The sequence below is a fragment of the Strix uralensis genome, chromosome 2 (genome assembly GCF_047716275.1).
Source record: "Strix uralensis isolate ZFMK-TIS-50842 chromosome 2, bStrUra1, whole genome shotgun sequence".
In the NCBI taxonomy this organism is placed as follows: Eukaryota; Metazoa; Chordata; class Aves; order Strigiformes; family Strigidae; genus Strix; species Strix uralensis.
Genome location: NC_133973.1, coordinates 50,204,825 through 50,216,838, shown reverse-complemented (window position 1 = coordinate 50,216,838; position 12,014 = coordinate 50,204,825). Strand labels below are relative to the sequence as shown.

General features: G+C 38.1%; 1 protein-coding gene across 6 annotated transcripts in view; it reads left to right on the top strand.

Moving 5' to 3' along the window:
* CNKSR2 (connector enhancer of kinase suppressor of Ras 2) overlaps nt 1-12,014 on the top strand; it is a 218,535-nt gene that overhangs the window by 49,329 nt on the left and 157,192 nt on the right. For all 6 annotated transcript variants that reach the window (XM_074858654.1, XM_074858652.1, XM_074858655.1 and 3 more), the window contains exon 4: nt 10,740-10,827. In XM_074858654.1, coding sequence (XP_074714755.1) covers nt 10,740-10,827 — 88 coding nt within the window. The remainder of the gene's footprint in view (nt 1-10,739; nt 10,828-12,014) is intronic.

Sequence of the window (12,014 nt, the reverse complement as noted above, 5' to 3'; positions counted from 1 at the left end):
CTGTTGTTACTTGGAAGACCTGTAGGCTTCACTTTTTCTCCCTGCAAATAATTTTTGGCAGAGAACAGCATATCGTTCTGGGCTTTAAAACAGAAGGAAAAGTAGAAAGCCATGTTCTTTTACATAGGCAGATCAGTGTTTGCCACTTCTTTCTATTTAGAAATCACCTTGATTGTTAAAGACTGTTAGTTACAAAGTTGAGAATTTTTTTTTTCTTTTTTTGCATAAAATAGTCTAGTATTAAAAACTAAACTTTCACAGATATATACATTTAATACATTGAAAACCAGCATGTTTTTGGCATCTTAATATGAATTCAGTAGTTGAATTTCAGGAAAAAAGTAGTTGATGCTAGGAAAAATCTTCATCTGAACGCTAATGTGTCACTGTAGTACTGCGCACTGCAAATTATTCAATTTTAGTATTAAAAGACAAATCCAATCTGTAAAATTTGTTGGTAACTCAGAAGTATGTTAAGAATCACGTCTGAGTAAAAATATGTTTATGAAGGCAGCTATATTTCATTTGTCAGAGATAATTCTGTTAGCAGGTTTTAGTGTTGGTGGGGGAAGATCTCTAAAATAATTCCTAAAAACATGCATATCTACTCCCAATAAAGTCCAAATGACTTTTGTGTTTATCTGAAATAATTGCTGATCAGACCCAGAAGTTCCAAGAAGTTAAAAATGAGGGCAGCCATGGTGGTAGCCCACTTTTAGCAATGCCATCTTTAGTGTCCAAATAAGGCGTCCTAGAAGTGATATTTTAATTTCCTTCAGATTTCTGGGAAAGTCCTTTTGAAGATCTGTGTAACTTAAACACCTGATTCTGGCAAATGTTTTCTGTAACATTTTAGACTTTCCTGATTTATGAGCGTGTGGGTATTTTGGTTAGGTTTATTCTTCCTTCTTTGTGAAGCCCCCAAATTAGGATGAAGGCAGGCCAAGGACTTCATTTTTCTCAGGAAGTGGGAACATCTGGAGATCAATAGGATTCTGCTTATTATATTCCTTCTAAGAAGCTATTGGGGCCACTAGGGGGAGATAGAAAGATTTTAAAAATAAAGTATTTAAAGTCAGGAACATGGATTTAATTTTATTCTGCACAGCTGTTACTATTAAATCTGGGCCCCAAATCTTAGGTTTTTGGTTGGTTTCTAACACCAGTTCCATCTCTGGGGTGCGAGACAGGGGAGAGCAAACCATTAGGAGGAATAAAGTGGCTATCAGGGTTATCCACCCCATTGTAAGATCCATACTAGGCTGCCCCTATGCGGTGTTTTTCAGGCATTCTGGAAAAAGCAGCTAGCAGCAGCTCCAACTTGCATAGAAATGCAATGATGTGGTTTTTATGTGTAGGAGTGGTGATGACTCCATACAACTTGTGCTTCACTTGCTGCTCTAGCAAGCTCTCTTTTTACAATGTTTCTGTAGGACACTTACAGTCTATAAGGACCTTGTTAGGCCAGGCACAGTTATCAGAGGAGTGTGAGAATCGTGATTTGCTGAGTTTCATTGTGGCTCTTGCAGTGCCATTGTGCAGGGCCAATCTAAGGATGCTCTTTGTTCCAGTCCTACTTCCAGATGTCTGTCAGAGATTGAATTTTACTGAAAATTAGGCTAACTCTTATTGCCAGGCTTTAAAAATCTTCTCGTTTAATTTCATTTAGGAACTGGAAAACTTAGTAAATTCTAGACATTTTCAAAAGAAGTTGGCTGATGATTTTGAGGAGCATGAAATAGATCTCCAATAATGCCCTATAAAGAAACTGTCATCACACAAACAGATTATATTCTTAAACTTTTTAGGCTAATTTTAAGTTCCTGTTACTTTCTCCACCCACAAGATCTATCCTTTCCTCCAGAAGACTTTAAAAAAATGTTTTAGCTTAATAATGTTTTATTTTATATTCTTTCCCTAAACTTCAAATTCTTCCAAGCCAATTTGCTGATGAGATTGGTGCTTTCTTGAAAAACTGAGAGTCTTTTGTGAAAGTATGGTGCATTTTCGCTTAACACTTTATGCAGCTCTTAGGCTGATGGAAAACCACACTTTAGGCTATAGCAACAAACTACTTACCTGATGTTCAAAGCAACTTGCCATCAAAATGTCTTCAGCAATACTTCTCAGGAATTAGAGAATAATATATACAGTCATCCAGGTATTCTAGACTTCCAGTTAGATTATTGGTGTTCTTTTCAGTCTTTATTCCTGTAATTCATGAAAGTTGTATTCTTTATAATAGTAATATATGCCATCTTTCTGAATACTCCTTCTCTGATGTGTCAGGTTCCTGGAAATTCTTCTGCCTTTTATATGGCTGATGCACTCCATCCTGGGGAGTAATTTTTAAAAAATGTATAATTAAAGTAGGATTACTGTTTTGACTTCACTACTGTGGATCCACAACATGAATGCATTGCAATTTTGTGGCATAAAGCTATCTCTGACCTCATAAAAGTATTTTTTTCTGTACAGTAGTATGTCTGGTAGTATCTGCATATTGAATTGAAAATTAAATTAGACATACTTATTTCTGTTCTCCCCACGTAAGGTTTTGTTCTTCCAGCACACATTAACAGTCCACCTGAAAACCAGTTTTACAAAGTGTTGCTTTGTGTGTGGATGTGTCAGTGTTCACTGCCTCTCTGAGATTTCTGAATTAAACATACATCATCCATCCATGACTCTCTTGATCTAAAAGCACCATGAACACCTGGAGGATTTTGAGAATCAAACTATTTTTTCATCTTTAACAAAATTATATTAGGGTTTTACCATGTTACTTGCATCTTATGTGACAACAGTAAAAAGTTCCGCCAGTTTTTGTCCAGAGGCAAATATGAACTGAAAAGCAATGACTTCATAGGGATCACAGAAAATTCTTCTGAGCTCCAAGTTTAGAGCATTTAGCAACGCTCTTACTAACTTTATCTCTGGGTAAGACAGAGCCAGCTCTTGTACTGTAGATGTATCTCATTCCTTTTCTACTAATTTGCTACTACCTATTGGCAGTACTACTGAAATTGTGATAAGTACTGGGTGAAGAGTGCTCAGATTCATGCAACGCTTTTTCTCCCAAAACTTACAAACCATCTGACAGACAGACAGAACATTGTAGTTTCATCAGAATTTGGCACATCGGTGAGTGTTGAGTTTGTCTCCTAATGAGTCAGAGGCTGCTGCAAAGTGAAGGCAACCTTGGGAACAAAAGCATCTTTTACAAATCCTTTAAGCACTCCATTTTCACCCTTCAGGTCCCACTGCACATCATATGTTTTTCTTTCATGGGACAGCTAGATTTAACAGGTAGAGCTCATTAATATAGTCTTAGCTGGGAAGAACTGTAATGCTCTTTGTGGAAGAGGAAGGATCCTGAGGGAGCCTGACCTGGGGTGACATTTGGTGGCAGCTGCATGAGCTCTGTCTCTTCCCATCTTGTCTCCTTGCTCTGTCAGCACACAGCTTGTTTGCATCCCTTGCTTCTGCTGGTGCCATCTTCTATGTTGCTCTTGGTTTGATATGTTGTCTTCATTCACCTCCACCACACTTCTGTCTTCTTTGCCAACCAAACACCCTGGAAATCTGTATTTCCTGCTGACTGCACTAAGCAAGAAAAATTTCTTAGTTGTGCTTCTGGGCTTCCTGCTCGTGCCTATTCTGTAATGCTTGGGCTGTGTTATCTGAAGCAAGGACTCCTCATACCATATATCTTGTGCAACATCAAGAGGAATGTTTTGGATCTTAGCAAATAGTGACAATATCTGTATAACTATAAATGCAGATTTAGAGAATAGGAGTGAGGAAAGGATGGATATTCTTAGGGCTTTAATTGAGTCTTCATTAAAGACACAACAAAATGTAGTAGTTTATTTTTCAATTAAGAATTTAAGAAAATATAATCAACTTCCCATGAGATAATTACTACAACATTTTGCGTCTGTTGTTGTGTCACAGATTTTAATGGTCATGAATTAGGATTTGTCAGGGAACACTGGATTTTCTTAGTGTACTCTTTGACTGAGCCATCTGTGTGGGCACTGATTCAATATGTCTTTCACAACTCTCCTGTATCTCTTGCTTTTCACCCTAGCACTATCCCCCTTTTGGAAATAAAAAACTTAATCTGCCGCTGCAGATTACACTGAAGTCTACATAGTAGGAACAAAGAGATCTTGTGGAGATAGATTTTTGCATTCAAGACTTTCAGTGCTGTGGCCAGAGAAAAGCTAGCAGATGGACAAATGCGCACCAGTCTGATTAATTTACCACTGCTGTCTGGATACATGATACGTGAACAAAATGGAACAAGGAGATGCACAAAAAGTGCAGTTGTAAATAAAAATTGTGGTCATATAAAAGACATGGGTCAAATTGCTGACAGTAGTAACAAAATGTAAAATTTCAGAGTAAAAGGCCTTTCTGGCAAGTCTAGGTCTGCTTGTAGGACCATTCACCGGGTGGTGGAGTGTAATCCTTTGACTTCTGACCCCAGGTGAGCGAGTCATTTTGGCATGGGCTTAAATGTGCTAATATTCTGCAAAGCACTTATATGTATACATAAATCCTATTAAGTAAGGCTAGAATCTGTGTCTAAAGTTAATGCTTCAGTGGTTAAGTATGAGCAGCAGAATAGGACCTCCAAGCCTTAGTTTGGGCAGTGTAAACTTTTGGTGGTGCTGTCTTGTCTACAGAGAAGTGCAGCCTGCAATGATGTAAACACTCTTTGTTTATGTATGAACAATTCTAGGTGTTCAGCTTCAGCACACCCTTTAAGCCTGCTTTGTATGAAAGCACTGTGGTAGCAGAACACAATCCCCATTCTAAAGTGGATCTCCCTCTTTTCACCATGGTGACATACACAATGCAGACATTTTCTTCCACTGTAGGTAAAATGTGTTCAGCTGGATTTCTTTGTCTCATTGTTTTTGGTGAATGAGCCTTCTGATGTTTATGGTGTGACTATTTTGTAGTTTTAAGTGAAGAGGAGCATTCACTGGGAAAACAATGCTTGAATGTTTATAAGACCATAACTTCTTAGTTACAAAGCGTTACTGGTTTAGAGTCTCTTTATAAGAGACTTCATAGAGTCCTGTTAGCCGTACTTGGTTATTGCTTGTCCTGAGAGGGTAAATCTGGTTTATGCACAAGATGGTGGGGGAAAACAAATGAAAACCCAAACAAAAAGAAACCAAAGAGTTTAGTGATTCTTTACTCACCACACAACTAATGGACTTCCTCAATTGCTTTTCAGTCTTAAACCTGTGAATCTTACATTTCCTTTATGCATTTCCCTTTATGCTTGTTTGTATGGTATGCCAAACCTGTCAGTAAGTGCTGCCTAAGAATGCTTATGGTACTTACAGTGTTGTGCTACTGCAACAGCTGTAAATGTTTAACAGAGCACTCATTTAAAGAATTCCTTTATCCAGTGTGATTTTTATTGCATTCCTCTGATTCTACATAAAGCAGTTCCAGTAGAAGTACAAATAAAATGTTTGTTTAATGAAAGCCTGAACCTATGAATCTTGGATGGATTTGGCACAAACACATGTGCAACAATATTGTACATTCAGAATTTTATTTGAGCTTAATGTGTTACCTTTGAGAACTGAGTTATATTACTGATTTGGTTACTTCTCTCTTTAAAAGATTTTGGACTATTGTGTTTAATCAAACTGCACTGAGGATGTTTTCCCTTGTTAGGATGCTAAAATAAGTATGATAATCATTTTAAACCCCTCACAATATCTATTGTTATAAAATAGCTCAGTACTACAACTAGTGGTGAAATATGATTAACTTCTATTTTGGGCAGTGCTTTTACTAACAGCAGTCTGTATTTGTCCAATATTGCAACTTTTATAAGTAAAATAGTTTTTTCTCTGTATCATTTTCCCCTAACCAAATGTTATATGAAGAAGACAGATGAGGAGGCTAAAGCATATGAGACCGAAAATGTTGATAATGTAGAAATGCCAAGTGTATGCATCTTCTTCATAATACATATCTTTTTTTTAATTGTTTGGGAAGGATTTTCTTTCATGTGCAATCAGTAGTGAGTATTAATAGCTGTTGGATCGTATTATTTCTTAATTCTGTGAGGGAATTAGCTATGTTATATCGATGTAGCTGTTTTTTTCTACCAATCCTTCTGGGTGACATTAATTAATTAATGTTAGATAATACAATTTTTTTTCATTCTGAAAGATGCTGATACTGCTAAAGATTTTAATTAGGTCTCAATTCATAAAACACGTGTATGTTACAGCCTGCGTTACACATGTATAAACAAATCGTGTTTCAGAGGTGGTTATTATTTATCTGAAATACCGCTTTAAAAACTGTGTAAAGAACTAGTAGCTCTGTCATGCCTGGTGTTAGGAAAAGCTTATTTCCTATAGATTAGGGTCTGGAAGTTGACTTTAATGTTAAAAAAAAAGAAGTAAGCACCAATTGTAATGTTTTTTTCCCTGTCACTGAGGTATTTAGAAGCTCTTCATCTCACTGGAATCTGTGGTGTCTAATAAGGTGCCGGCTCCCAATGTGGGTTTGCACAGTGGAAAAATTAAGAGCCTCCCACTTTTCCAGCCGCATGCATGATCACAAAACATGTATGAACTTAATTATCCTTGAAACCTATTACCCACCCATTTGTGAAAGTGATTTGAAAGTGGCTAATGGCTTCAAATGTTGGAAAGGAGAACGCAGGAGAAAAGGTGAGAACAAGGGCAAAAACACCTTGCGCGTGTGTGCAGAAGCGTTGATGTGGTTGCATAAATCTCCTTTCCTTAAGATATCAGGTGTAGAAGGGGTAGTCAAAGAATGGAAGGGGGAAACCAGCAGAGGTCTGGAAGAGCATATGAATGGAAAGGACATATGGTCAGGCAGGTGCACTGTGGAGCTACTAAGCTGTTTTCCTGTGGGTGTTGCAAAGGAAGAGAATCACAGGGAGGTTTTGAAGAAAGAACAAGTAAATTACAAGAGAAACTGAGTAAAAAAGGTTCCACGAATAGGGAAATGTATGTTGGAAAAAGTCTGGGAAATGATCGAGAGGTGAGACAATGGGACACTGAGGACAGTGTCACAGCCGGAAGTGGGGCAACATATGGTCCCAGTCCAAGGCAATTCTGTAGTTCTTGTTTGACTTAAAGAGCACTGGACTGGACAGCACACGTGTTGAAAATTGCAGTTCTCAGGGACTTCTCTTCACTGGAGCCGTAGGAGGTACATGAGACTTGAAGGTCCAAGGGACTGAGAAAGATGTGGCTTTGAAAGAAAAGAGTAGAAATTGGAAGCTGATAGAAATGGCTCAGCCAAGCCAAGGAAATAATTTTTAAAAAGTAGAGACAAGTGGTCTAATTAAACAAGGAATTCCTTTTACTTGGTGTGTTTCTGATGCCTTGAGAAGGAAAGTGTTTTAGCAGCCGGTTGAAAAGTTACAGTGTGTGTAGGCTTTATTTGCATTTATACATATTGTTTCATCTGTTCATAGTCAATAATATTGTGCTGTATAAAAAATACAGTCAGTGGATATACTATCAATGAAGAGGTTTTTTGTCAGATTGGTGTTTCACACTGTGTATTTTATGAAATCCAGTGATCCTACAAGGAAGTTTCTGTTGACATTTTGGTTGAAAGGGTTGGCATGTTGTTATACTAAGTCTTGCTGGATTTTCACTGTTGAAATTAAAGCTTGGGATGTAATACCAAAATACATTTCCTTTGGTAGTAAATATTTAAAGAGGCCCTTACCATTTCCCCAGCTGGTTATGCAGTAGTGGCTGTATAGTTGTGCATGCAGATTGCCTCCAGGGAAATGATCTGAACTGGAGAGGGGGAGAAAAGGGAATTACAGTTTTACTGGTCCAATTTGCAGCAATACCACAGAGAGGCATTGGCAGAAACTGATGTGAGGGGTTCCATTTATAAGCTACAGAGACCTACAGAGGAGGCAGCTTGAGGACCCTGTACATTTTCTGCAGGAGCAAAGTCTATGTAACATGGACCTGTCTCATCTTTCCAAGCTGTGAAGCACTTTTCAAAGTATCATCGATTTTTAGTAGTCTTCTCTCTCCTGCCTGCTTCATGTGCTGTTTTCAGTAAATCTTCACTATGTAAACTTCAGCGTAACAAAAATGAGTAATGTCTCAGTCCTTTTGCCTGTTCTTTAATGTCAACAAAGTTTATTTGGGGCATTTCTAATGATCTTCACTAAAAACAGTGACGGTAAAAATGTCATTATTTTCCTCGTGAACCATGAAACCAAACTAAATTGTGAAAGCATGAGGGAAGATGATGTGGTATTAGAAGCCAAAGCCTACCATGCGATTTTGTTCAGAGAAATGCTGGAGGCTTTGAAATGTCAAATACATTCCAGTTGTGTAATTTGAGGATCAAATTGTGTTAACATCCATACTTAAAGTAAAATAATACCATTTGCTGATTTGATTCCATTCATCTTCAATTAAAGTGAGTCCATAAATGAACATGACCTTTTCAAATCAAGGTTTCAGGTAGATTTTAGAATCTCAACAGTTACAATTTTGAAAGGAAAAATATTGGTGGTTTTGTACATCTTGGCTAATGTACTTTTTAAAACACAATTATGGTTCATAACCAAGCAGTTCAGTTACCTTTTATCCTTTAATATGCTCATGTCTCCTGAACTTCAGTATTAATCTGTACATGTGTCTGTGGGTAGGCCTGCTGTGGTGTGTACCTACTGTATAGTTGCCATATACTGCATAAAACTTGGACTTTGAATTGTGGTTATACGTCTGTGTCAAATAGCTTTTGTAAGGCATCTTTTGGAACTCACGCACATGCTGTCTACTAAGTCGTCACTTTCTCTTTGCTTTTATGTTTCTTAAACTCTGCCTAGCTTCCAATTTCTGTACTTTTATTTTACAAAGAATGTACTGCTTTTCTCCCTAGAAAATACAAACAGAAAATATATGTTGCTGTATGATGTATTTCTTCAAATTAAAGCTGCTAGACTTGAGTATGCACCTCAAAGTTCATTCTATCTTATGAACTATCAGGGCTGAATTGGGAGCCCTGGAGAAGAAAGAGGCTATTAGAAGAAGCAAGCAGAAATAGGGGTGTTCACATGGCTTTATTAATGGACAGTTCCAAATCTGTCTGCACTAAAATTTCAGAATTTCTGCATATGGAAAAGAAATTTGGAAATGTATTAAGAACCAGTAGAACTATATTTGTAGTTATCATGTGGACATGCTTATAGCAGAGTTCTCTGTACTGGAAACTTGTCTTTAGGCTTAAATGAGAAAGTCGTAATACCAACCAGTGCTGTAAAACTCTTAAAGGTATATATGAATATGTATGCTCTAAGAAGTGATGAAAGAACAGAATCACAGAATCATCTAGGTTGGAAAAGACCTTGAAGATCATCTAGTCCAACCATTAGCCTAACACTGACAGTTCCCAACTACACCATATCCCTCAGCGCTATGTCGACCCTACTCTTAAACACCTCCAGGGATGGGGACTCCACCACCTCCCTGGGCAGCCCATTCCAATGCCTAACAACCTGTTCTGTAAAGAAATGCTTCCTAATATCTAGTCTAAACCTTATTATTTAGACCTTCCAGTCTAAATGCAGTTGGGAAGGGACTAGTCACCCAGCTTAATTTAAGGGCAATCGCACTTGAAGTATTTAGAGATCTTGGCATATTGCGTGATTTGTTAGTTTATTCAGACATTACAATCCTTGTTGCTCTTTGCCACCTTTTTTTATTTTAAATGTTTGAAGCAGGCATATTAGGGAGAAATGCCATCTTTGCGATGCTAATAATGCCCATAAAAACCTCATTTGCAACACTGATGAAGTCAAAATCTTGACTCCTCTTGGAGAAAATACCAGTCCGGCCTAGTGTTGGCCACTTATTGAATTTAGAAAATAGGCCAAGTTGAGTTTATCGTTTAACACAGACTTGTAGTACAGAGATCAAATGACTGCCAGCCTCACTAACCAAATACATTTTAGCAGTGCCTCTAGAAGGCAAGCAAAGTTCTAGGTAGGCAAGCATTTTAAACATTCTAACGTGAAGTTTTAAGGTATAGGATACATGTAGGTGATGTCTCTAAATGCTGGATTATACTTTTCACTAAGCCCTTCTGGCTGTAGCACAGTTTGGGGGGATGTGAGGCTGTGCCTCCGGTTTAGCCTTTGCAGCTGCTTCTGAGCGTTGATCCATCTCTGGCTCTAAATTCTACTCTCCCCTTTGGATAAAGATTTTACTTCTGAGTCTCTTCAGTATTTTTATCAGGTATTAAATCAGGTCCCAAGAATCCCAGTGAATTGGCCAAATGCTTTTCTGATCTGATTCACATCTGAACACCATTCATATCACAGGTGGAAACGGTGCCTCTGGTTGCCTTTATGAGGGTATTCCCAAACAAATGCAGAAGGCAAGGTGGGCTTTTTCTGGGGGACTAAAGGCAGTCCAGAAGTAAACTGGAAGGCTGTGAGAAATAATACTTTTATAAATGGAATTTCTTGAAGAGGAACTTAAAAACTGCAAAACCAAGGAGAGATGAACATTTTCCATGGATATGTATCCTGTATTTTACAATTTTAGTAGTGCATTTTGGGTATTCTCTGTGATTTTAGTATCTATAGAAACAATGTGTATTAAGCATATTGTATACCAGTGAAGCAAGCAGATATATGCTAGTGCTGTTCAACACTTTTTTCTTCTTTTTTTTTTTTTTAGATCACCTTTTGCTGCTGTCACAGATTACTCAGTAACAAGAAATAATGTCATACAGCTCTGTCTGGAACTAACAACAATAGTACAACAGGTATGAGACGATCTGCTTAGCAATTTATATTTTCCTAAATTGTAAACTGCCATTACCTCCTTCACACAATTTTGCATTGCTTTGTCTATATCATTGTCTAACAAATATAAGGGAATACTAGTACTTAGTAAATGCTTTATAAAAATTCTGCTTCCTGGTTTTATAATACTGGTTTGGGTTGTGTATACCTCTGCATATCTTAGTAGTAATATTCATCTTGGGTTCTCTAGTCTAATATCACTATAAATTTGCAAAACCTACTTGCTAATTTGCATATTTAATTTCTTATATTTTGTCTTTAATTTTTAATTAACTGTCTGGTTCAAAAAATCTGTATGTATTGGACTTCAGTCATCTGCTCTTTCACACAATTTGTATCATCTAGACACCTGTTAAGATGACATGTGTTCCCATGAGGCTAGAATATTTTGAATACATTTTTGTACGTCCTACCTTCAAGAAATCCAGAATAGGTACTGAGAAGCATTTGCTTAACGGGCTTCCTTTGGGAGTGCAAACTAGAGAACCTTCCCCACCCTTCTGTTGCTTCTCTGTGTTGGTTTAGGTCTGTCCCTATCTTTGTTGTTCAGCCGGAACTGCAAAGTCTCTTTTGCTGCAAGTTCAAAGTAATGTTGATACCAAATTTTGTAGAAATAACCTAGGAAATTAAAGTAGTTCTATTTTGTCATCATTTACCCTGATGCATGCATTTCTGAGACCAGTCTGCTACAGACGATGGTGAAGGGTCTTGGTACCATCTTATACCATCAGGTAACCATTCCCTCCCCACAGGCCAGACAGCGAGGGTGCATGTTTGCTTCCCAGGCCCGAGGGCCAAGGGGTGTCCTGCCAGTCCTGTCCTTCAGCCACCCTGTGTTCCCCACCAGCCTTCTTGCTGTCACACTGCCTCAAGCTGGGACTGAGGTGCCAGTGGTGGTGGCTGCGGAAGCAGAGCCCAGGCCTTAGTTTTCTTGGCTGTCTTTTGCACAACACATGTTTTTTATCTGTTGTCCTGTGGCTGCTTGTGCCCTTATTGAGCTGTGAGAAGGAGTCAGTACTCTGGGAAAAGGAGGCACAGAGGGCATCCCTCCCCCTTAGCCAAACTGTTAATTTTCTGCAGAAGTAGCTGTGCATCATTGTCATGTGTCCACTAGTAGTGAGAAAGTGGGTGAAATATCAACTGCAGC